The 25,242-nt window shown below is 43.4% G+C and overlaps 1 protein-coding gene across 4 annotated transcripts in view; it reads right to left on the reverse strand.

Annotated features, from left to right (window-relative positions):
- The window catches only part of LOC135511110 (attractin-like protein 1), a 327,206-nt gene that overhangs the window by 173,438 nt on the left and 128,526 nt on the right, over positions 1-25,242 (reverse strand). For all 4 annotated transcript variants that reach the window (XM_064932650.1, XM_064932647.1, XM_064932648.1 and 1 more), the window contains one exon: positions 14,697-14,790. In XM_064932650.1, coding sequence (XP_064788722.1) covers positions 14,697-14,790 — 94 coding nt within the window. The remainder of the gene's footprint in view (positions 1-14,696; positions 14,791-25,242) is intronic.

Here is a 25,242-nt window from a genome sequence, read left to right on the forward strand (position 1 = left end):
TTCCTCCTCCACCAAACTTTACAGTTGACACTATTTCCTGGCATCCACCAAACCCAGATGTGTCCGTCGGCCTGCCAGATGGTGAAGTGTGATTCATCACTCCAGAGAAAACGTTTCCACTGCTCCAGAGTCCAATGGTGGCGAGCTTTAACCCACTCCAGCCAACGCTTGGCATTGTGATATTAGGCATTGGTTTTTAATTTAACTAGGCAAGTCAGTTAAGAACAAATTCTTATTTTCAATGACGGCCTAGGAACAGTGTGTTAACTGCCTTGTTCAGGGGCAGAACGACATGTTTACCTTGTCAGCTCGGGGACTCGATCCACCAACCTTTCGGTTACTGGCCCAACACTCTAACCACTAGGTTACCTGCCACGGCTGCTCGGCCATGGAAACACTTTTCATGAAGCTCCCGACAAACAGTTATTGTGCGGATGTTGCATCCAGAGACAGTTTGGAACTTGGTAGTGAGTGTTGCAACATAGGACAAACAATTTTTATGTGCTACATGCTTAGCACTCGCCGGTCCCATTCTGTGAGCTTGTGTGGCCTACCACTTCGCGGCTGAGCCGTTGCTGCTCCTAGCCAATGACAGCACTTACTGTTGATCATAGCAGCTCTAGCAGGGCAGAAATTTAAGGAACTGACTTGTTGGAAAGGTGGCATCTTATGACGGTGCCACGTTGAAAGTCACTGAGCTCTTAAGTAAAGCCATTCTACTGCCAATATAGAGAGTGCATGGCTGTGTGCTCGATTTTATACACCTGTCAGGAATGGGTGTGGCTGAAATAGCCGAATCCACACATTTTTAGGGGTTCCACATACTTTTGTATATACAGTGCATTCGGAAAGTATTCAGACCCCTGGACTTTTTCCACATTTTACAGTCTTATTAAAAATGGATTCAATTGTTATTTCCCCCTCATCAATCTACACACAATACCCAATAATTACAAAGAAAAAACTGTATTTATTTTGCAAATTGGAATATCACATTTATATTAGTATTCAGACCCTTTACTGCCCCTTTTTTGTTGAAGCACCTTTGGCAGTGATTACAGCCTCAAGTCTTCTTGGGTATGACGCTTCAAGCTTGGCACACCCATATTTGGTGAGTTTCTCCCACTCTTCTCTGCAGATCCTCTCAAGCTCTGTCAGGTTGTATGGAGAGCGTCGCTGCACAGCTATTTCCAGCTCTCCAGCGCTGAGCGCACTGGAGCAGGTTTTCATCAAGGATCTTTCTGTACTTTGCTCCGTTCATCTTTCCCTCGATCCTTACGAGTCTCCCAGTCCCTGCCGCTGAAAAACATCCCCACAGCATGATGCTGCCACCACCATGCTTCACCATAGGGATGGTGCCACCACCATGCTTCACCATAGGGATGGTGCCAGGTTTCCTCTTGGTTTCATCAGACCAGAGAATCTTGTTTCTCATGGTCTGCTTGGTTTTTGCTCTGACATGCACTGTCAACTGTGAGACCTTATATAAACAGGTGTGTGCCTTTCCAAATAATGTCCGATGAGTTGAATTTACCACAAGTAGACTCCAAACATTTTGTAGAAACAGCTGAAGGATGATCAATGGAAACAGGAAGCATCTGATCTCAATTTCGAGTCTCATAGCAAAGGGTCTGCATACTTTGTAACTAAGGTATGTTTCTTATTTTTAATACATTTAAACATTTCTAAAAACCTGTTTTAAGGCTGTAACGTAACAAAATGTGAAAAAGGTCAAGGGTCAGAATACTTTTAGATGGCGTGTTACAATCACTGCTCTCAAAAAAGACTGCATCACGTAGTGGTTTAGAGTAACCTTGGCATCAGATCAGAAAACCTACATCTCTTCTCCTTTCTTTGCACAGGAAAATGTGGCCTTTATTAGACACATTTCATGCAATTCTACTACACTTTATTCAGAGACATTAGCTGAATATTTTTTTTTATCTATGACAAAAATGACAGGGTAGCCTACTCTGCTGACCCTGACAAACAGATCAATAAAAACAACGCTGTCTGATTCATATCATCGGCCTACGAAAAGGGGAGACAAATACATCTAACCTGGAGGGGGAAATTATTGTCCAAAAACAAGCAAAGAGGCAATGACCTAATGATAAAGACCGTGAATATGCACACGCAACGGGGATATGGTTGAAGTTCTCCGCTGGTGCCAATACTTTCCAATCAATTAAGTTCAGAATTTTGAGAAGTAAGACAGATTGGAGTCTTTTCATTGTCTTCTCTTTACAGCAATAGTCGTTTGTTTTCCAAACTTTTTTTCCGCTATTGAATTTTTAAATATTGCGGTTTGCCTGGCTGGGTCTCTCTGCTTTTCACTGACAGTCACAACTCAATCATCTACTTGGTATTTTCTGCTCGCTCTGCCCAAAATGACGGGCCCTTCCGACTGTAACCTAGGCAATGCGATTTAAAACGATTCACCATTTTTTTTCTTAAGAAGCTAATGATCCTCTGTGGCCAAATCATGCTTTCTGGTGTAGTAGCCTCTTCTGAATGATTTGAATCTTCAAATTGCATGCTGCGGCATCAGAGTTGCATGTTCTGTTAAGATGAATTACCTTAAGCTGAATGGTATTTCTGTCATTCTGAGAACAGTGGGTGGACACACAATGCATATGGTCCCAGTAAATTTCTTACACTTCCAGTAAATTAAAATGCTGCCGGTCAAATGTCCGGCACCACACTTTCTTAATGGAAACCCTGACACACACACATATCTGCAAATGCAAGCATGCACACACACTGAAATTGAAAACAGGGAAGCACTCCAGAGGTTGAAAAGCATCTTGCTGTGTGACAGGTGTTGAGATAAGAATATGAATTGGATTTCTTTCCTTCTTGTTCCAATTTGGCTGTGTGGCCTAGATCCACAGCCCTCCCCTGCCACTACAATGACCCTACAGTAACTACATAACCCACTAACCTCACCCCATGACCTCCCAACCTGGACACTGACCACTGAACCCACACACAGCATCAGGCTTCATACCTTATTCCCCTGCTCTACGTGTGACTGGAAACCAATCATGCGTCCCACCTCGCACCATGTGCCCAGCTCCTGGCAATCAGACATAGGCAACGGTGCAGAGACAAAATACAGCACAACAGTCTGTTTGTGAGACAGAGAGAGAGACAGAGAGAGACAGAGACAGAGAGAGACAGAGAGAGAGAGACAAAGAGAGACAGAGAGAGAGACAGACAGAGAGACAGAGAGAGAGACAGAGAGAGAGAGAGACAGAGAGACAGAGAGAGAGACAGAGAGACAGAGAGAGACAGAGAGAGAGACAGAGAGAGACAGAGAGAGAGAGACAGAGAGAGAGAGAGAGAGAGAGAGAGAGAGAGAGAGCGAGAGAGAGACAGAGAGAGACAGAGAGAGAGAGACAGAGAGAGAGAGAGAGAGAGAGAGAGCGAGAGAGACAGAGAGAGAGACAGAGAGAGAGAGAGAGAGAGACAGAGAGAGAGAGACAGAGAGCGAGTGGACCTGCATGGGTCCTTTTTTCTCTCTTTTTCATCTTGCTAGTGGAAATGAAGGAAGGACACAATTAATTATATTTACACTCTCCTTCTTATGTATTTGGACAGTTAATTTGGCCCTATACTCCAGCATTTTGGATTTCAGATGAAATGTTTCATATGAGGTGACAGTAGAGAATGTCACCTTTTATTTGAGTGTATTTTTATACATACAGTATCTGTTTAACCATTTAGAAATTAAAGCACTTAATGTACAGTACCTACACTGAACAAACACATAAACACAATGTAAAGTGTTGATCCCATGTTTCATGTGCTGAAACAAAATATCCCAGAAATGTTCCATAACCACAAAGGTTATTTCTCTCAAATGTTGTGGACAAATGTTTTATATCCCTGTTAGTGAGCATTTCTCCTTTGCCAAGATATTCCATCCCCCTGACAGGTGTGGCATATCAAGAGGCTGACTAAACAGCATGATCATTACACAGGTGCACCTTGTCCTGGGGACAAAATGTGCAGTTTTGTCACAAGGCAACAGATGTCTCATGTTTTGAGGCTTGGGATTTAAAAATATGAAACAGAAAAAACAAACAATTGTTTGAGGAAAATAACTTCTAAATACAAGGTTCTCTTGTATATCATAATGGGTATGGACACGTGGGCTACATCATGGAGGAGGTATTACACACATCCAAAGCATGGCTAAAATAATGTAGGCCTGCCTACAATACATTTTTATAAAATCAATATTGGTCACATACACGTGTTAAGCAGATGTTATTGCGGGTGTAGTGAAATGCTTGTAACATAGACAGCATACATACCTACAGTGCATTCGAAAGTATTCAGACCCCTTCACTCTTGCCACATTTTGTTACGTTACAGCCTTATTCTAAAATGGATTCAACATTTTTTTCCCTTTATAAATCTACACTATGGCTGTCCCTGACTAAAAAAGATCTCGGTTGACCAAGAGTTGTCTGTTCTTTCGACCAATCGATTGGTTGACATTTTTAAATGACCATTTTTTCCCCCCATATATTGACACATGCTATGTGTTTAATCAAATCAACTATATTCACTGAGCTTGTCTGATACATTAAGCACACAGTTTTATTAAATAATTAAGACACACAAATGACTAGAGGGAGTCCGACCAGCAATTGATTTGATTGTGCTGGGCAGGGCTCAGACTTGCTGAGCTGTGTAAAAAATATTTTTTTAAAGACAGCAAGCGACTATCTAACTAGCACCCGTTGTCTCCCTCTCCTCCCTCCTGCAGCGACCACCACAGAACATCGACAGTGTTTATCGCGCTGTCCGTGTTGCTGAAGCTGCAACATAATTACAGTAATTTATGACTTAAAAGTTCTGCCTTCGAAATCCCTCATTTGTTTAGGAAAAACATTCCCTAGTCCCTCAACCCTTGCTCTCTTTACGTGACATGTATGCATCGTATGCACGTGACCAAAGACCTATTCACACGGGACTAGTATTACTAGAGAACGTTGGTTGTAATTATTCCTCCAGAATGTCAGTTATTACAAAGAATGATTCAGAAGGGATTCGTTTTTTTTCCAAACTTCCCCATGTCACATAATTCTGCATTTTTTCCCAATAAATTGAAAATTATGACAAAAGCCTGGAGGTTTTTATTCTAGGCGTGAAGATACATGTCCAAGTGATAGGGCCACAGTGATAACTCCAGCTTGGTCCCCAGGTTTCTAAACCATACCAAACAATCTTTCCTATAGTGTGGGACCATATATAGACTGGTGTTTGCCTTTCCAAATCATGGCCAATCAATTAGATTTACCACAGGTGGACTCCAATCAAGTTGTAGAAACAACTCAAGAATGATCAATGAAAACAGGATGCACCTGACTGCAACTTTGAGTCTCATAGCAAAGGCTCTGAATACTTATGTAAAAAAAGGTATTTCAGTTCTTAGTTTGTTTTCGCTTTGGTATTGTGTGTAGGTTAGGGCTGGCCCCATTTAGTTGACTAGTCGATTGTTTGGTCAATAGGATGTTGGTCGACCGAGATCTCTTTAGTCGAGCAGGAATTGGCGCCTTTTCCCAGATTATGTTGCTATGTGCATAATAGCAAAGTTAACCAGCATATTGGTGTTGAGAACAATGCCTGAGGCAGCAGCAGAATGAGGAGATGAGAAAATAGCCCTTGGCTTATTGTCAAAAAAAAGTGAGGAGAGAGAAAACCCGAACTGAATTAGATCTATAATCAATAGCTTAACTGTTAAATGTGCTTGGCTTTATAAATCATCAATATTTCTACATAAACAAAGTCAGATCCTGCTTCGATTGCCTGTTTGAGTGTTCGTTTAATAGCACACCGATTCCGTAAGCACCAAATCTCACGCAGCAACATGTCAAGTAAACAATTTCACAAATGTGGCTGTTTTTAATATTTGCTTTGCTGTAATAAAGGCTTTAGAAAATTCAGTCAAAGAAATAATCATAAATCATGTAGCAGATATAGGATATGGTAGAAAGAGTGTGGCCTTTTTGTGGACCAGCCTCGATTTGGTCCAAACATAGACGTCTATAAGTACAGAGAGATCCTTGATGAAAACCTGGTCCAAAGTGCTCAGAACCTCAGACTGGGGTAAAGATTCACCTTCCAACAGGACAACAACCCTAAGCACACAGCCAAGACAACGCAGGAGTGGCTTCAGGGCAAGTCTCTAAATGTCCTTGAGTGTCCCAGCCAGAACCCGGACTTGAACCCGATCGAACATCTCTGGAGAGAGTTGAAAATAGCTGTGCAGCCACGCTCCCCATCCAACCTGACAGATCTTGAGAGGATCTGCAGATAAGAATGGGAGAAACTTCCCAATACAGGTGTGGCAAGCTTGTAGCGTCATACCCAAGAAGACTCAAGGCTGTACCCGCTGCCAAAAGTGCTTCAGAGTAAAGGGTCTGAATACTAATATAAATGTGATATTTCAGTTGCTTATTTTTAATAAATTAGCAAAGATTTCAAAAAAACGTATTTTTGCTTTGTCATTGTGGGGTATTGTGTGTAGATTGATGAGAAAAAAAATACATGTAATACATTTTAGAAGAAGGCTGTAACAAAATGTGGAAAATGTCAAGGGGTCTGAATACTTCCCGAATGCACTGTAGATAAAACGGGAATGTCAGCTCACTTTTGCTCCTCTCAAACTTGATGTTTTAATAAAGCTTTGATGATTAAGATCCATTCCCAAGAGGTCTCACAAGCTAAACACATTATCAACGGTCTTGACTAGTATACTTGATTACATTTGGAAGGACAAAAAGAAAAGTGCCTCGAGCACTGAGATGCAGTGACTTAGACCGCTGCACCACTTGGAAGCCATATAAGACAAGTAAATTGCCGAACCTGGCGCTAAGGCTGGAAAATGCCAGTGCCACAGTTTTTACATGACAAAATTGCAAACTAATGTGCGTTTGACACTAACCTCCTTAACGCCAACCAAACATAGAACCCTAAATGCACTATGCATTATGTGGGTTGAATGCTGTAAACAATAACACAATGGTAGTGACTGGCCATTAATGCTTATCACTTATTAATCATATAATTCATTCACATTCATTCACATTACTTTAATATCACTATTGTAGGAGTTATTAAAAGTAAATAAGGCATACTTTTCTGACTGCTGAATACCAACTATCAATCACATAGATCATGCATTTTCAGGCTCACGAAGCAACTGTTTTCTATCCCTCTCAATCTCGCATTCTCTTCTCAGTCACCGTGTCTGCTCCACACTGTTGTCTCTTCTCAGTCACCGTGTCTGCTCCACACTGTTGTCTCTTCTCAGTCACCGTGTCTGCTCCACACTGTTGTCTCTTCTCAGTCACCGTGTCTGCTCCACACTGTTGTCTCTTCTCAGTCACCGTGTCTGCTCCACACCGCTGTCTCTTCTCAGTCACCGTGTCTGCTCCACACCGTTGTCTCTTCTCAGTCACCGTGTCTGCTCCACACTGTTGTCTCTTCTCAGTCACCGTGTCTGCTCCACACTGTTGTCTCTTCTCAGTCACCGTGTCTGCTCCACACTGTTGTCTCTTCTCAGTCACCGTGTCTGCTCCACACCGTTGTCTCTTCTCAGTCACCGTGTCTGCTCCACACTGTTGTCTCTTCTCAGTCACCGTGTCTGCTCCACACTGTTGTCTCTTCTCAGTCACCGTGTCTGCTCCACACTGTTGTCTCTTCTCAGTCACCGTGTCTGCTCCACACCGTTGTCTCTTCTCAGTCACCGTGTCTGCTCCACACTGTTGTCTCTTCTCAGTCACCGTGTCTGCTCCACACTGTTGTCTCTTCTCAGTCACCGTGTCTGCTCCACACTGTTGTCTCTTCTCAGTCACCGTGTCTGCTCCACACCGTTGTCTCTTCTCAGTCACCATGTCTGCTCCACACCGTTGTCTCTTCTCAGTCACCGTGTCTGCTCCACACTGTTGTCTCTTCTCAGTCACCGTGTCTGCTCCACACCGTTGTCTCTTCTCAGTCACCATGTCTGCTCCACACCGTTGTCTCTTCTCAGTCACCGTGTCTGCCCCACACTGGTGTCTCTTCTCAGTCACCATGTCTGCTCCACATCATTGTCTCTTCTCAGTCACCGTGTCTGCTCCACACTGTTGTCTCTTCTCAGTCACCGTGTCTGCTCCACACTGTTGTCTCTTCTCAGTCACCGTGTCTGCTCCACACTGTTGTCTCTTCTCAGTCACCGTGTCTGCTCCACACTGTTGTCTCTTCTCAGTCACCGTGTCTGCTCCACACTGTTGTCTCTTCTCAGTCACCGTGTCTGCTCCACACTGTTGTCTCTTCTCAGTCACCGTGTCTGCTCCACACCGCTGTCTCTTCTCAGTCACCGTGTCTGCTCCACACCATTGTCTCTTCTCAGTCACCGTGTCTGCTCCACACTGTTGTCTCTTCTCAGTCACCGTGTCTGCTCCACACCGTTGTCTCTTCTCAGTCACCGTGTCTGCTCCACACTGTTGTCTCTTCTCAGTCACCGTGTCTGCTCCACACTGTTGTCTCTTCTCAGTCACCGTGTCTGCTCCACACTGTTGTCTCTTCTCAGTCACCGTGTCTGCTCCACACTGTTGTCTCTTCTCAGTCACCGTGTCTGCTCCACACTGTTGTCTCTTCTCAGTCACCGTGTCTGCTCCACACTGTTGTCTCTTCTCAGTCACCGTGTCTGCTCCACACTGTTGTCTCTTCTCAGTCACCGTGTCTGCTCCACACCATTGTCTCTTCTCAGTCACCGTGTCTGCTCCACACTGTTGTCTCTTCTCAGTCACTGTGTCTGCTCCACACTGTTGTCTCTTCTCAGTCACTGTGTCTGCTCCACACTGTTGTCTCTTCTCAGTCACCGTGTCTGCTCCACACCGTTGTCTCTTCTCAGTCACCGTGTCTGCTCCACACTGTTGTCTCTTCTCAGTCACCGTGTCTGCTCCACACCGCTGTCTCTTCTCAGTCACTGTGTCTGCTCCACACCATTCTTTTTATAGCTCAGTGCTCGGCAAAGACCAGACAAGTTTAAACGGGCGTGCAATGAATTTTGGTCATTGTAGTTAATTACCACATTTTCTGCACTAAACTATGTTGAATATTGGTCTGTTGGAAACTCCCTACAACTATCGCACAGTGCAGGCTTGATCTGATTTATTTGTAGAGAAACTGCACATTGAGCTCACAGGGGGAAAAAAATAAATGAAAGGGAATTAAAATAATTGAACTGACATCGATCAATTTGTTGTTTAAAAACACTTCAAAATTGAACCTGATAATGCCATGACTAAGAAAAATCATGAATGAATCATGAATAACAATACGTGAGATGCCGTTCAGAGGCTACAACAAAACAAGCTAAACTCTAAACATTACCAATAACATGAGAGGGGTAGCATTTTTCGGGGGGTATCATATTTTTGCCTCTAACCTTCTCACTCATCATTAGTCATGATGCATTCATGATTATCCATAATCATGGTAGCATCCATGTGAATATAGAAATGTTCAGAAACATCTTCTATTCTTACTTAGAACAAAAGTGACTCCAAAATGGCACAAGACATTATTCATCATTCAGTTCCTATTTGACAGAACATAATCCAAAACAGAACCAAAACAAACCACTAATACATCCAACAAGTTGTGCAAGGAATATGGGACCAAATAGTCAACTTTGGACAATTTCAATACACTATATGTGAATTTTTCCAAATACTTATGACATCTTCAAATGGGGGGACTAGATACAGTTGATGTCAGAGGTGTACATACACCTTAGCCAAATACATTTAAACTCAGTTTTTCACAATTCCTGACATTTAATTCTAGTAAAAATCCTGATGATGCCATCTATTTTGTGAAGTGTACCAATCCCTCCTGCAGCAAAGCACTCCCACAACATGATGCTGCCACCCCCGTGCTTCACGGTTGGGATGGTGTTATTCAGCTTGCAAGCCTCCCCTTTCCCTCCAAACATAATGATGGTCATTATGGCCAAACAGCTCTATTTTTTGTTTCATCAGACCAGACGACATTTCTCCAAAAACTACAATCTTTGTCCCCATGTGCATTGCAAACCGTAGTCCCATTGCAAACCGTAGTCTGGCTTTTTATGCCGGTTTTGGAGCAGTGGCTTCTTCCTTGCTGAGCGGCCTTTCAGGTTATGTCGATATAGGACTCGATTTACTGTGAATATAGATACCTTTGTACCCGTTTCCTCCAGCATCTTTACACAAGGTCCTTTGCTGTTGTTCTGGGATTGATTTGCACTTTTCGCACCAAAGTACATTCATCTCGAGGAGACATAACACATCTCCTTCCAAATGTTTAAAGGCACAGTCAACTTTGTGTATGTAAACCTCTGACCCACTGGAATTGTGATACAGTGAATTATAAGTTAAATAATCTGTCTGTAAACAATTGTTGGGAAAATGACTTGTGTCATGCACAAAGTAGATGTCCTAACCAACTTGCAAAACTATAGTTTGTTAACAAGACATTTGTGGAGTGGTTGAAAAATGAGTTTTAATTAAACCAACCTAAGAGTATGTAAACTTCTGACTTCAACTGTACATAAATTGTTTTCATTTCTAAATGGTAAAACAGATATGTATGAAAATACCCTCAAATAAAACCTTACATTCTGTACTAAAATGCTGGAGCATAGATCCAAATATTTAGCTTTTGCTTCAATGTCCTAATACATTTGGAGAAGAGTGCAAAATATGTGTATATGCCCCAGCTCGTTCGTGTTCGTGTGTGTGTGTTGTCTTTGTACAGTGGGCCAGCAAGCTTGATGTCCACACTGCAGATCTAAGCAGACAAAGGCACTGTGAGCTAACGCTGGAGCAAAGGACAAACGGCCCCCCCAGAGAATGAATAACACAACCACTCCTGGCATTGCTTACTCTTATTTGACATTTCAGAGAACATTTCAGAGAACACACACACACACACACACACAAGGCTGACAAACACACACACACTCACTATACTTACATCTACAAAGATAAACTAATACATCACAAGCACACACAAGTAAAACCACACTCTCAAGCACCACACACACACACACACACACACAAACAGTTTCAGTCTGGCATTCTCAGAGGAACCATGCTCTCGCTAATGGTTCCTTTATTGCAGCCAGTCAGAGTGTGCACATCTGCTGAAGCAGAGGGACGGGGGCCTTTACCGCCAGCCCAGGGGAAATCGATCGTTCATAATCAAAATGGCAAATAAATGTCTTCCATTACACACAGCCATTTTGAGAAAGCTCTCTGGAAAAAATAAATAATAGTTTTGACGGCGAAAGCATTTGATGGGAAGCGTACGTGACAAATCAAGGAGTCGCACAGCGCAGGCAGTGCAGGGAACAAATATAAATACACGCAGGAAGTCAACTGCTCCCACTCACAACACTTCAAGACTGAGTGAAGGACGACTAATGAATATGGGAAAGCGGGGATGAGGGAAATTATTTCCCCAAGTTGCTGACAAATGTCAAAGTTTGTGAAAAACAGTGACCGTCCACGTTCACCATTCCCCAACTTTTTCGATTTGAGTGTCATTCCGAGTTTTGCGGGTCAAAAACAACAGTTGTGCCATGCATGGTTTAATCAATCTCACGTTGAATCTCTTTTTCTGTGGCCAAGTTTCATTCCGTTAACATATTTTTAGAGGAGTCATGAACCTACTGTAAACAAGCAATATGGTTCAAATTGAATAGGTCATTTAGTGTTAGCAGAAAAATCTTTGATGATCTGAACTTTGAACATCAGAAACACCTCAATCAACTTCTACTATTCCTAATTTCCCCTCATCTCAGCAGGCTAAAAATGTTTATCAGTACAAACAAATATATATCTAAAATCAGCGGTTTACATTTGTTGTTTCCTTGATGTAAAACTCTTTTTAAATCTAATTGAAATTGCAATCTATTCATAAAACAAAAACACACAAATCAGCCTGTGTTAGTGCTCTGCTTGACATGGAAAGAAAAAAACTTGTGTTTATACGTAGAACGTACAGTAATCACCCCCTTGGTCAGTTGTGTAACTCATGACAGTCACATGGTAATAATGTGTGTGCGGTATGAAATGAGGCTTGCTCTAATGTGACAGGTACTTTATAGCTGAGACCAAATGCTGTTTTTCGAGTGTGAATGCGCGCGTGCAGGAAAGTGCTTGATAGTCCTGTAAAAGGAGCAGCGGTCAAATGGTAATGACAGTTTCCCTTTAGGAAAACAAAACCTTCTCCCTCGTACTCAAAGCATTAAAAAGACACCGCTGCAAAATCCATGTGCACAAATGACTTGACATTCACAGAGAGGATAATACACAATATGTGCATGCACTCTCATTCTCTTAATAAATCTGTCAATCCCTCGGACACCTGCATGCAAACTCAAACACGCGCACCTGCGCACACAGGAGCCCTCCAGAGTTGAGCAGGCCTCATTAGAACATAACAGTACCAGTGACAGCAGTGCACTTCTCCACTCCAGGATTTATTGATGCAGCATTTTTCACCCTACCTTTACCGCACCGGTGAAAGCACTTAGGGGTATTATAGTGCAGCACAGGGCCAGCCTGGCACTCTGATGGCACAAACAAACACACTGGGTGCTGCGCCCCGTGTGCCAACCCCATTACTGGTATTAAAGCCTTGGCTAAGGCCCCAAACGCACATTAACAAAGGGCCAAATTGCTGACACTGCAAGGAGGTTCAGAGAGGGTACAGCCCCACAACTCATCCCCAACTAGTGGGATATACCATTGACATTGTAGGAGCGAGAATCATCCTACACCGAATAAGGTTATTGAGCGCGATGCCATGGGGGAACCATTTGATGGGTCTCTGAATAACCATAAATGGGATGGTTCTTCAAAGAACCATACAAAAGTCCAAAACCAGAATCAGAAATGAATAGCCCTGCTGTAGGGCTTTAAACCTTATTTGCATATTTCCCAGGGTGCCTGCACCACATACCCTCACTACTTGTGTCCTCCAGGGTTCGGTTCGAGGCCCTCACTTGGCTCTGACATATCCTCACATGGTCTCTCCTATCATTGCCATGTGGATGATACTCAACTACCTTTTTCCTTCCCCCCTACACCCAGGTGGCGACACGCATCGCTGTGTGCCTGGCAGATATCTCAACTTGAACGTCGGCCCACCACCTCAAACTCAACAAGTCGGAACTGCTCTTCCTTTGGGAAGGCCTGCCCGCTCAAAGACCTCTCCATGATGGTTGACAACTCCACAGCGTTGCCCTCCCAGAGTGCAAAGAACCTTGGCATGAACCCGGACAACACCCTGTCGTTCTTTGCAAACATCAAAGCAGTGATCTGCTCCTGCAGGCTCATGCTCTACAACATCCATAGAGTACGACACAGGAAGCGGCGCAGGTCCTAATTCAGGCACTTATCCTCTCCCATCTGGACGACTGCAACGCACTGTAGGCTGGGCTCCCCACTTGTGCCATCAAACCCCTGCAACTTATCCAGAACGCTGCAGCCCGCCTAGCTTTCCACCTTCCCAAGTTCTCCCATGTCACCCCGCTCCTCTGCACACTCCACTGCCTTCTAGTCAAAGCTCGCATCCACGACAAGACCATGGTTCTTGCCTACGGAGCTGCAAGAGGACATGCCCCTCCCTAACTTCAGGCTATGCTTTAACTCTACACCCCAACCCCAGCACTCTGTCCCCGCCCCCCCTTCTAGCTCTGACTCTACTGATAGCTTCGTTATTGAGGAAACATGTAGTTTCTATGCCTGTGATATGTGGTTGTCCCACCTAGCTATCTGAAGATGATTGCACTAACTATAAGTCGCTCTGGATAAGAGCATCTGCTAAATGACTACAATGTAAATGTACCTTTCCAGTGAATTTACCAGTACCACCCATGACTGTTTGTAGTGATGAGTATTAAACCTGTCACCTGTGATAAAAAGAAGCGCACTATGGTACACAGAATCCAAGGATTTTAAAGTAGAGCTGGCAGGAAGTTTGCCTGTACAAACTGTTTCCTGCTGTTTAGGGAGAGGCGTGATCTATTTCTATATTCAAAAGGCACTCACACATCTGAGCTATCTTTGTTGCAGGTGCATGGCAACAATTGAATAACACAAGAGAAAAAATAAGAAAGCTTTACGTAAAGTTTAATAAAGAGAAGAGATACTAGCAAGAGCAGTGATACTAGCAAGAAGTGTGCAGGTTTCTTCTCATGATCTACTTCTATAAAAGAAGCCTACTTTAAATCTCAGCTTCTTAACTAGCTCATCCGTATGTTTTTTAAACGTCACATTTTTGTCAATCCAAAAGCCAAGATATTTATAGGCAGGAACCTGCTCGATGAGACAACCATCCAATGCATAAATGTGTAAACCATCATATTTCTACAAGAATTAGAAAACAACATACATAGATTTTTTCCTGCATTAAGTACCAAAATGGGCCTTTCAGATTTCCTGATGAACAGTAGATGCCATGTCAAGAACCCCACACTTAACTCAAAGGTTATTTGGTAAGAGTTCTCCAAGTAACCTTAAAGAGTTGACGAACAAGCATTTAAGAACCTTCATTTTCTTCAGTATATGTCTCGTAGTGGAATGATGCAAAAAGGTTAACAAACATTAACTGTACATTAAGGCATAAAACATCGTACTCACAGCTGGCACTGGTCTCCCTTGATTCCCTTGGTTTGGCAGTAGCATTTCCCCGTCGACACCTGGCACAGATTGGCATGTCCGTTGCACTTGCAGGCTACCATGGTCAAAGAAAACAAATGGAGGAGAAAGAAAGAGGGGGGGGGGAAACACTGTTAGTCATCTCACCATGATGCACAACACACAAACCAGTGAGTCAGCCAGTCAGGCAGGAGGAGACTGACAGGACTGAATACGGCCCGTAGCTCTGGGCCATATCTGAATGATGCAACATCTTCTTGGACCGTTCTGCTTATGACTAATTACCATACTCTCTGGTGACAAAAGGGTCAAGACTGGTGTCCTCACCTAACCCAAAGGTCAGTGACCTTGGGTTAGCCAGAGAGGAGTGACAGTGAGTCACATAATTTGATGCTTGCAGAGGGCAACATTAGTTAGATACAGTTTGAATGATTACAGAAAGTCAATGTTTAAATCAGGACTGTAAGCTTCTGCATATAAACTTGGGGATACAATGATAAGATGAAAATTATGTGACTGGGAATGTGTTTATAGTTATTCATTCTGAGCAATCCAAGGGAGTGCAGAGGGTAGGACAATGTTTCAGAGCACTCAGGTCAAGGTAACCTGGGGCATAGACATTATAATGAGAACAAACTTCTCTTGTGCCATTATGAGTCTAAGTACATAATTGTACTGAGGTAAACAACAAGTAGTCGTGGGAAAGGGAACTGTACTTTAGGTAAAAAAACATTTCTGCGGGAGAGTGACTGTCTGAAAAGGACAGAGAGAGAGAAATTCCTCTCTGTCCTTTTCAGACATTCAAATGAGGATAAAAAAATACCATGATTTTGGTGATTTCCATAAAATGTTATCCATAGATGTGTCCTTTGGAGGAAGGATTGTTGACATACAGAACCAGTCAAAAGTTGGGACACGCCTCATTCAAGGGTTTTTCTTTATTTTTTTAAAACTATTTTCTAGATTGCAGAATAATAGTGAATACATCAAAACTATTAAATAACACATATGGAATCATGTAGTAACCAAAAAAGTGTTAAATATATTTTATATTTGAGATTATTTTATATTTGAGATTCAAAGTAGCCACCCTGTGCCTTGATGACAGCTTTGCACAACAGGTGTGTCTTGTTAAAAGTTCATTTGACACTGTATTGCAGTGCTAGCTGTGCCACTAAAGATTCCGGGTTTGGTGTTTCCTCAGACACATTGGTGCGGCTGGCTTCCGTTATTAAGTGGGAATTGTGTCAAGAAGCAGTGCGGCTTTGTTGGGTTGTGTTAGGAGGACGCACAGCCCTCGACCTCTGCCGAGTCCATACGGGAGTTGCAGCGATGAGACAAGACAAACTACCAATTGGATAACACGAAATTGGGGAGAAAAAAGGGGTAAAAAAAGTTTAAAATTGTTGGTGGAATTTCTTTCCTTCTGAATGTGTTTGAGCCAATCAGTTGTGTTGTGACAAGGTATTAATTTTTTTTTATATATAAAAAAAAAGTTAAACCTTTGTTCAAGTCAGTTAAAAACAAATTCTTATTTACAAATGATGGCTACCCCACCCAAACCCTAACAACGCTGGGCCAATTGTGTGCTGCTCTATGGGACTCCCAATTACGGTTGGTTGTGATACAGCCTGGAATCGAACAAGGATCTGTAGTGACGCCTCTAGCACTGAGATTGGGAGCACTGGTAGGGGTGGTATATAGAAGATAGACCTATTTGGGAAAAGACCAAGTCCATATTAAGGCAAGAACGGGTCGAATAAGCAAAGATAAATTACAGTCCATCATTACTTTAAGACTTGAAGGTCAGTCAATGCGGAACATTTTATGAACTTTGAAAGTTTCTTGAAGTGCAGTCGCAAAAACTCTCAAACCTATGATGAAACTGTCTCTATTGAGGATTGTCACAGGAAAGGAAGACCCAAAGTTACCTCTGCTGCAGAGGATAAATTCATTAGAGTTACCAGCCTCAGATGGCAGCCCAAATAAATGCTTCATAGAGTTAAAGTAAAAGACATCTCAAAAGCAACTGCTCAGAGGAGACTGTGAATCAGGCCTTCATGGTCTAACTACTGCAAAGAAACCACTACTAAAGGACACCAATAATAAGAAGAGACTTGCTTGGGCCATGAAAAACAAGCAATGGACATTAGACCAGTGGAAATCTGTCCCTTGGTCTGTAGTCCAAATGTGAGTTTTTTTTGTTCCAACTGCCTTGAACGGATGATCTCCGCATGTGTGGTTCACCCCGTGAAGCATGGAGGTGGGGGTGTGATGGTACTTTGCTGATTTATTTAGAATTCAAGGCACACTTAATCAGCATGGCTACCGCAGCATTCTACGCCATCCCATCTGGTTTGCACTTAGTGGGACTATCATTTGTTTTTCAACAGGACAACGACCCAACACACCTCCAGGCAGTGTAAGGCCTATTTAACCAAGGAGAGTGATGGAGTGCTGCATCAGATGACCTGGCCTCCACAATCACCCAACCTCAACCCAATTGAGATGGTTTGGCTTGAGTTGGACCGCAGAGTGAAGGAAAAACAGCCAAGTGCTCAGCATATATGTGGGAACTCATTCAAGACAGTTGGAAAAGCATTCCAGGTGAAACTGGTTGAGAGAATGTCAAGAGTGTGCAAAGCTGTCATTAAGGCAAAGGGTGGCTACTTTGAATAATCAAAAATATATTTTGATTTGGTTAACACTATTTTGGTTACTACATGATTCCATATACGTTATTTCATAGTTTTGATGTCTTCACAATTTTACAATGTAGAAAATAGTCAAAAATAAAGAAAAACCCTTGAATGAGAAGGTGTCCAAACTTTTGACCGGTACTGTATATATTTATTTTTGTCGAGCAGTAGCATATATATATATTTTTTATTTATTTATTACTATATATATATATATATATATATATATATATGCTACTGCTCGACAAAAAAAAGAACTTGGTCAACCAACAGCCTATCGACTAAACAATTGACCAGTCTAATAATTGGGGTCAGCCCTAATAGAGCCCTAGAAACAACATCCCATTAAAGATGTACTTTAGTAGCCAACATAAAGTCAACCCCACTGTGATACGCCTGACACTGACATGTAAAACTAGACCCTCCTCCATACCGCTTTTATGTTCTATAGGAGGCACGGAACCCAGTGACGTCCACCACTAACTAACTACTGCAGCAGCAATAGAGACATGCCACTTCACTTCCACTGTCTGTCCTATTTACAGAGAAACACAGATAGAGCAAAATAATGAAATAAACAGAGAAAATACAATGAGGATTTTGTTTTGGGAGGCGGTGCAGCTTGTATCTTTGGGGCTTATGCTCTATAAACTCAGTCTCTCGCTCTCTCAGTCTCTCTCAGTCTCTCACTCTCTCAGTCTCTCACGCATAATATGTATATTTATATACAGGGCGCATTTGTAAAAAAATACTCAATATGTCTTCCCTGTTAAAATAAAGGTTACATCAAAATGTGTATCTCTCCATCCCTCTGTTGAACAAAGACAAATAGATGTTTTTCTCAGATGTAACTGACCAAATTGGAGCAGCTAAAACAGAGAATCGCTAAGATTTCTCATACTTTTTCATGATACTATTCACTTGACAGCAAAGCCTGTCTTGTCTGTACAAAGAGATATACTCCCCTTTCTCACAGCCCAAGTGGGAACTATCATACAGTACACTATAAACACTCCATCAAACATACCTAAACAACTCCCACACTGCCAGAACCAGAACAGCCATAACCAGATCATCGTTCATACACACAGGCATCCCAAGATGAAACACCTCCCCCTTACACATGCATACCCATAACAGAAAAGTCTAAATGTATTTTCAGCTATACCGAATTTGCATTTTCCGTTTTTGAGAAGAGAAAGACATGGGATTTCGCCAGTTGGGATTATTCCTAACTATACAGACAGTGTAGGAATAGTTGAACACCGCATACAATACTCTGACTCAAGGTAGGCATTATGAATGTTCCAACATTCAGGCTCTGTGTAGATGATGTATGATACAGTACATTGTCCTAATCTGGTGGTGGTGGTAGTAGGTAGGTAGAGAGAGGTAGAGAGAGAGAGAGAGAGAGGTAGAGAGAGAGAGAGAGAGAGAGAGAGAGAGAGAGAGAGAGAGAGAGAGAGAGAGAGGTAGAGAGGTAGAGAGGTAGAGAGAGAAGTAGATTTGATTTGGACCTCTTTTAGTCCTCATTTAGACTAATCTTCCAAGAGTCCTTAAACTTTAAAATACAATTTATAATACGAACACATTTTCACATATAACACACTGTTACAAACAGACATAACACACTAACATATTGACCCAATAAATACTCAGTCTAAGAAGATATTGATTTTTCATCTACCATTGTCCAGCACAACTTTCCTATGTATTATCTTTAAATGGTTTAAATCAAAATCAAATTGTTGTTTTGCCTATTTCTCTTTTCTATCTGGAAAACACATAGATGGTGGACAATCTATTCCTAGTATTTATGGAATGTCTGTCTCTTACCAACTGAATACAGTTGTGAATAGAACTTGGCCATTTTAAATTATGTATATTATGAAATAATATAAGCATGTTTTTTTTCAATTATCTTGTTGATTTATGACCAACCAAGAGCATTGCGAATGACTACAACAGAAGAACCATATCGCCACCTTAAAACAATCCATGCTGCTTTGTTCTGTGCAATCTGCAGTCTCCTAATTTCACTTGCTGATGCATTTCCCCAGACCACAGAACAGTAGTTCACCTCACTCTCAATTAATGCTTGTGTTATTTGCATAAGAATCTTTCCTGGTAAATATTTAGCTATACTTCTCATTATGCATGCTGTTTTCATATTTTTTTTTACATAGATTAGTTATTTGAGATGACCATGATAAGCAGGTGTCCAGCTGCAGTCCTAGTAGTTTGGTTTCTGCCACTTCCTCAATTTGTACTCCCACAAAACGTAATTATATCCCATGCTGTGTTGGCCTTTTCCTAGTGGAACAGACCAACATAACCTTGGTTTTCTTGGTGTTTAAAACAAGTTTTTTCTGGAAAACCCTCTCCCTGATATTCTCCAAAACTCATTGTAAAGCTTTCTGTACCTGTTGAACAGATGGTCTTGCTGTATAAATTGTAGTATCATCTGCAAATATAGTAGCTTGAGTTTCAGATAAGGCATAAGGAAGGTCGTTGGTATATATTTAATAAAGAAGTGGCCCAAGGAAGCTGCCTTGCGGTATTCCACAGTTTAAAGCATGAGGGAAAGAAAATTAACTATTGATATAGGTAGACTGTTTCCTGTCAGTTAGATATGACTGTACCCAATTCAATGCAACCTCCTTAAAACAATAATGCATTAATTTTGTCAAAATAATTTAATGTTCCACTAAATCAAATGCTGCACTACAAAGTAGACTACATTGTCAAACTTCCAAATTGTCTAGTATGTGTTGTGTAACAGTGGGTTGACTCCTGTAGGCTGTACTGTACAGACAGGGAGCAGTTTGCAGGACTGTAGAGTGCCTCTCCTCTCAGTGCAGAGCAGACACTGAGCTGATTTATGGATAAATTAGGATCTCTATGAATGTACTCACATTATTGGAGTAGAGTAGTGTGCTTCAGAGGCTGCTGTTCAGGCACTTAGACAGAGAGATGTGGCACTATACCATTACAGCAGGGCCTACTGTAGATATCACAAAAACACACACGGCTATGCTTGCAGAAACACGCATAAAGTGTAGAGTGTAAATATACTGATGCATATTAGCGGACTCACAGCCGACCATCACTATACTCTTGTTTTTCCAAACTGTTGTTGTCTACAGGGACTGCTTCTAAACTAAAAGAGCTTAGAGCAGTTCTCAACAACGGACACGTCTATACACAGCAGCAGGAGATAGCCCAAAGCATCTTTTATAAGATCCACAATACTCTCAGAAGACACAAAGGAACACTGTGACATGATGCAGCTCACACTTCTGAGCCCAGTTCTGAGACAACACAATGTGTTAGGCTAGTTGATTGGCTACAGTGGCAGGGCTGACACTCCAGAGTCTCCCATACTGCACTCTGGTCCAGTGAGACTTGACAAATCTTAGTGCAGTGGTCACCAATCGGTCGAACAAACATTTCTGTAAAAAAAGGGTTAGGGTCTCCTACATTCCTACTTCTTTTTTAAATGTTGGTTTGCGCTGTTGGCGGTAGGTGCATTTGATTCAGCAGCCCTAGCACCAGGAAGGCAAAGTGTTCCCATATTGAACCATTTCATGTTTCTAAAGGCAGAACTCTGGCTACGAGCAAATCAAGTGCAAGGCCTACCGCTGGCCAATCAGATAGCTCAGATCACGGTGTCTGCACAGTTTCCTCGAGCCATATACTGTGAAAAGAAGACTCGAAAGCACAGCAAAGTTGATGATAATGTGAGATTTCAAAACTTTTAAAACCATGACTAGAGAGAGACTCAACGACTACAGCAAAGAGCTGCTGTTTTTATGAATAAGATCATGTTTAAGTTATTCATTACTGTCAACGCTTTGTTCAACAGTTTTATGAGCCATAAAATGTGCGTTCTCCCTACTAATACTCACGCTATAACCAGCACTGCAGCTGCAATGAATGAGTATAGCAAAGTGTTTCAATAAGCCTCCGTTGTTATTATTAGAGGCCTGTCTTTAATATCAAGGAGTATTTCACGTTCTCTGGTCATAGGAGTAACATGAATTGGTGCATGAGGCAGAAATAATGCAGTGTGACTTGAGTTTTGCCATCAGCTGGAAGACTGTGTCCCTTTTTCTCAGTGGAGGGAGAGCGGAGGGACGGTGAGTCAGGTGAGAAGAGGGAGAGCGGAGGGATGTTGAGTCAGGAGAGAGGAGGGAGAGCGGAGGGACAGTGGGTCAGGTGAGAGGAGGGAGAGCGGAGGGACGGTGAGTCAGGTGAGAGGAGGGACGGTGAGTCAGGTGAGAAGAGGGAGAGCGGAGGGATGTTGAGTCAGGAGAGAGGAGGGAGAGCGGAGGGACGGTGGGTCAGGTGAGAGGAGGGAGAGCGGAGGGACGGTGAGTCAGGTGAGAGGAGGGACGGTGAGTCAGGTGAGAGGAGGGAGAGCGGAGGGACGGTGAGTCAGGTGAGAAGAGGGAGAGCGGAGGGACAGTGAGTCAGGTGAGAGGAGGGAGAGCGGAGGGACGGTGAGTCAGGTGAGAGGAGGGATGGTGAGTCAGTTGAGAGGAGGGACGGTGAGTCAGGAGAGCGGAGGGATGGTGAGTCAGGAAAGCGGAGGGACGGTGAGTCAGGAGATGGGAGGGACGGTGAGTCAGGAGATGGGAGGGACGGTGAGTCAGGAGAGCGGAGGGACGGTGAGTCAGGAGAGCGGAGGGACGATGAGTCAGGAGAGCGGAGGGACGATGAGTCAGGAGAGCGGAGGGACGATGAGTCAGGAGAGCGGAGGGACGGTGAGTCAGGTGAGAGGAGGGATGGTGAGTCAGGTGAGAGGAGGGAGAGCGGAGGGACGGTGAGTCAGGTGAGAGGAGGGATGGTGAGTCAGGAGAGCGGAGGGACGGTGAGTCAGGAGAGCGGAGGGACGGTGAGTCAGGAGAGCGGAGGGACGGTGAGTCAGGAGAGCGGAGGGACGGTGAGTCAGGAGAGCGGAGGGACGGTGAGTCAGGAGAGCGGAGGGACGGTGAGTCAGGTGAGCGGAGGGACGGTGAGTCAGGAGAGCGGAGGGACGGTGAGTCAGGAGAGCGGAGGGATGGTGAGTCAGGAGAGCGGAGGGAAGGTGAGTCAGGAGAGCGGAGGGAAGGTGAGTCAGGAGAGCGGAGGGACGGTGAGTCAGGAGAGCGGAGGGACGGTGAGTCAGGAGAGCGGAGGGATGGTGAGTCAGGAGAGCGGAGGGAGAGCGGAGGGACGGTGAGTCAGGTGAGAGGAGGGATGGTGAGTCAGGTGAGAGGAGGGAGAGCGGAGGGACGGTGAGTCAGGTGAGAGGAGGGATGGTGAGTCAGGTGGGAGGAGGGAGGAGGGACGGTGAGTCAGGAGAGCGGAGGGACGGTGAGTCTGGAGAGCGGAGGGATGGTGAGTCAGGAGAGCGGAGGGACGGTGAGTCAGGAGAGCGGAGGGACGGTGAGTCAGGAGAGCGGAGGGACGGTGAGTCAGGAGAGCGGAGGGACGGTGAGTCAGGTGAGAGGAGGGAGAGCGGAGGGACGGTGAGTCAGGAGAGCGGAGGGACGGTGAGTCAGGTGAGAGGAGGGAGAGTGGAGGGACGGTGAGTCAGGTGAGAGGAGGGAGAGCGGCGGGATGGTGAGTCAGGTGAGAGGCAGCCTCACCGCTGCTCCCTCCCTCCCCTCAGACTGACCATCAGATCTGGGCACTCAGTCCAGTAAAACAATATATATTTATATATTATTATGCTCACTCAGCTGTGCCGAGTGATATTCACAAAGGATATTGGCTCAGAAAAGGTTGGTGACCACTGTCTTAGAGTGTGAGTCCTTATAGTGCAACACCGTATGGTGTATGCTGGCATACAGGTAGCACTGGCTTCTAATGAAATACTCTGCCAGTCCCTCTGCCAGTCCCTCTGCCAGTCCCTCTAGGACCCTTCTTTCGCTAAAGTTAAAACTTGTGGCTGAGTTCTCAAAATGAAAGGAACATCTGTCATGGTATACAAAAGTGTCTTTGAGTTAGCTTTTTTGGGGGGGGCAGAAGCACTGAAATAAAAAGGAATTGCAGAATGCATTGATGTGATTCAATAAAACGATTAAGCCTCAATTTCATTTGAAGACAAACCCAGGGATTTTTCTGCCATTAAAGTCCTTGGGCTGGCAAGGCAGCCCAAGCATTTTCCCGGGCCAATTAAGTCCAAAGTGAAAGAAATCAATAATAAAGTATGTAGACAGTGTATTGTACCTGTATATAAAACAATTATATAATCTTTGAGAATAACAATCACCGAAATAAAAAGCTAGACAGTCATAGAGAAATGAAAATTCCAAAAACAATACATTTAGCAGTAATGATTTGCGCAAAATAACACAGTATTAGCCATGGCAAAATTGATAGAGTTGCAGAAATTTGCTTTAAAACTGTAAATTGTTCTCCCAGCTCCATGGTAGAATACTGTATTTAGAATCACAGGAAATTATCGTTAAAACTGCAAACATTTCTCTCCGCTAGAATTGCAGGAAATGGGCTTTAAAATGCTAAAATGTCTCTACAACGCCAACACGGGGCCTCTAAATTTTATCTCTAAAATGTGGCCGCCGCAACGAGTCGAACGTGCCCATTGCCACGCCCCACATAGTGAGCAAAGTAGTGAGCTGGAATCTTGATCCTAGTACTTTGGTTGTCAAGTACATTTTTTAAATGGATGGCCAAGATTTCATAGTAATACACTGAACAAAACTATAAACGGAACATGCAACAATTTCAATGATTTTACTGAGTTACACTTCATATGAGGAAATCAGTCAATTGAAATAAATGCATTAGGTCCTAATCTATGGATTTCACATGGCTGGGCAGGGGCGCAGCCATTGGTCGGCATGCAAGGGCATAGGCCTACCCACTTGGGAGCCAGGCCCAGGCAAGAATTACTTTCCCCCACAAAAGGGAATTATTACTGACGGAAATAATCCTCAGTTTCATCAGCTGTCCGGGTGGCTGGTCTCACGACAATCCCGCAGAAGCCGGATGTGGAGGTCCCAGGCTGGCGCGTGGTCTGCGATTGTGAGGCCGGTTGGTCGTACTGCCAAATTCTCTAAAATGATGTTGGAGGCAGCTTATGGTAGAGAATTGAACATTCAATTCTCTGGCAGAAGCTCTGGTGAACATTCCTGCAGTCAACATGCCAAATGCAAACTGCCTCACAACTTCAGACATCTGTAGCATTGTGTAGAACAAAACTGCACATGTTAAGAGTGGCCTTACTGTCCCCAGCACAAGGTGCACCTGTGTAATGATCATGCTTTTTAATCAGCTTCTTGATACGCCACACCTGTCAGGTGGATGGATTATCTTGGCAAAGAAAAAATGCTCACTAACAGGGACGTAAACATATGTTTTTGTGCGTATGGAAAATGTATTTTATTTCAGCTCATAAAACATGGTACCAACACTTAAACATGTTCAGTTTATATTTTTGTTCAGTATAGTTCAAATAAATGCACATATTTTAATCAGTGATTTACTATTCACCTCACAAGATGAAAGCTAAAGCAACATAACTGCATTCCAAAAGGAGGAAAACATAACTGCACTGACCACTCTCACATAACTCTCTCTACCCCCGCTAATGTCCTCTCTACTCTCCCCAATCCCCTCCACCTCCCATCTCCTCCATTCCATGTCTATTTTAAATTGTGATGAGCTGACTCCTGGCTGCTACCCTTCATCCCAAAACCATATTCTTTCCCCTTTCCTTTTCCTCATAGGAATGGCAGAACAAACCAGAGGAAACTATTTCTACTTCAGGAGATGTAGGAACCACCAGGCTGATATACCGCAGGCTAAAGAGTCTATAG

Source organism: Oncorhynchus masou, chromosome 23, assembly GCF_036934945.1.
Source record: "Oncorhynchus masou masou isolate Uvic2021 chromosome 23, UVic_Omas_1.1, whole genome shotgun sequence".
NCBI lineage: Eukaryota > Metazoa > Chordata > Actinopteri > Salmoniformes > Salmonidae > Oncorhynchus > Oncorhynchus masou.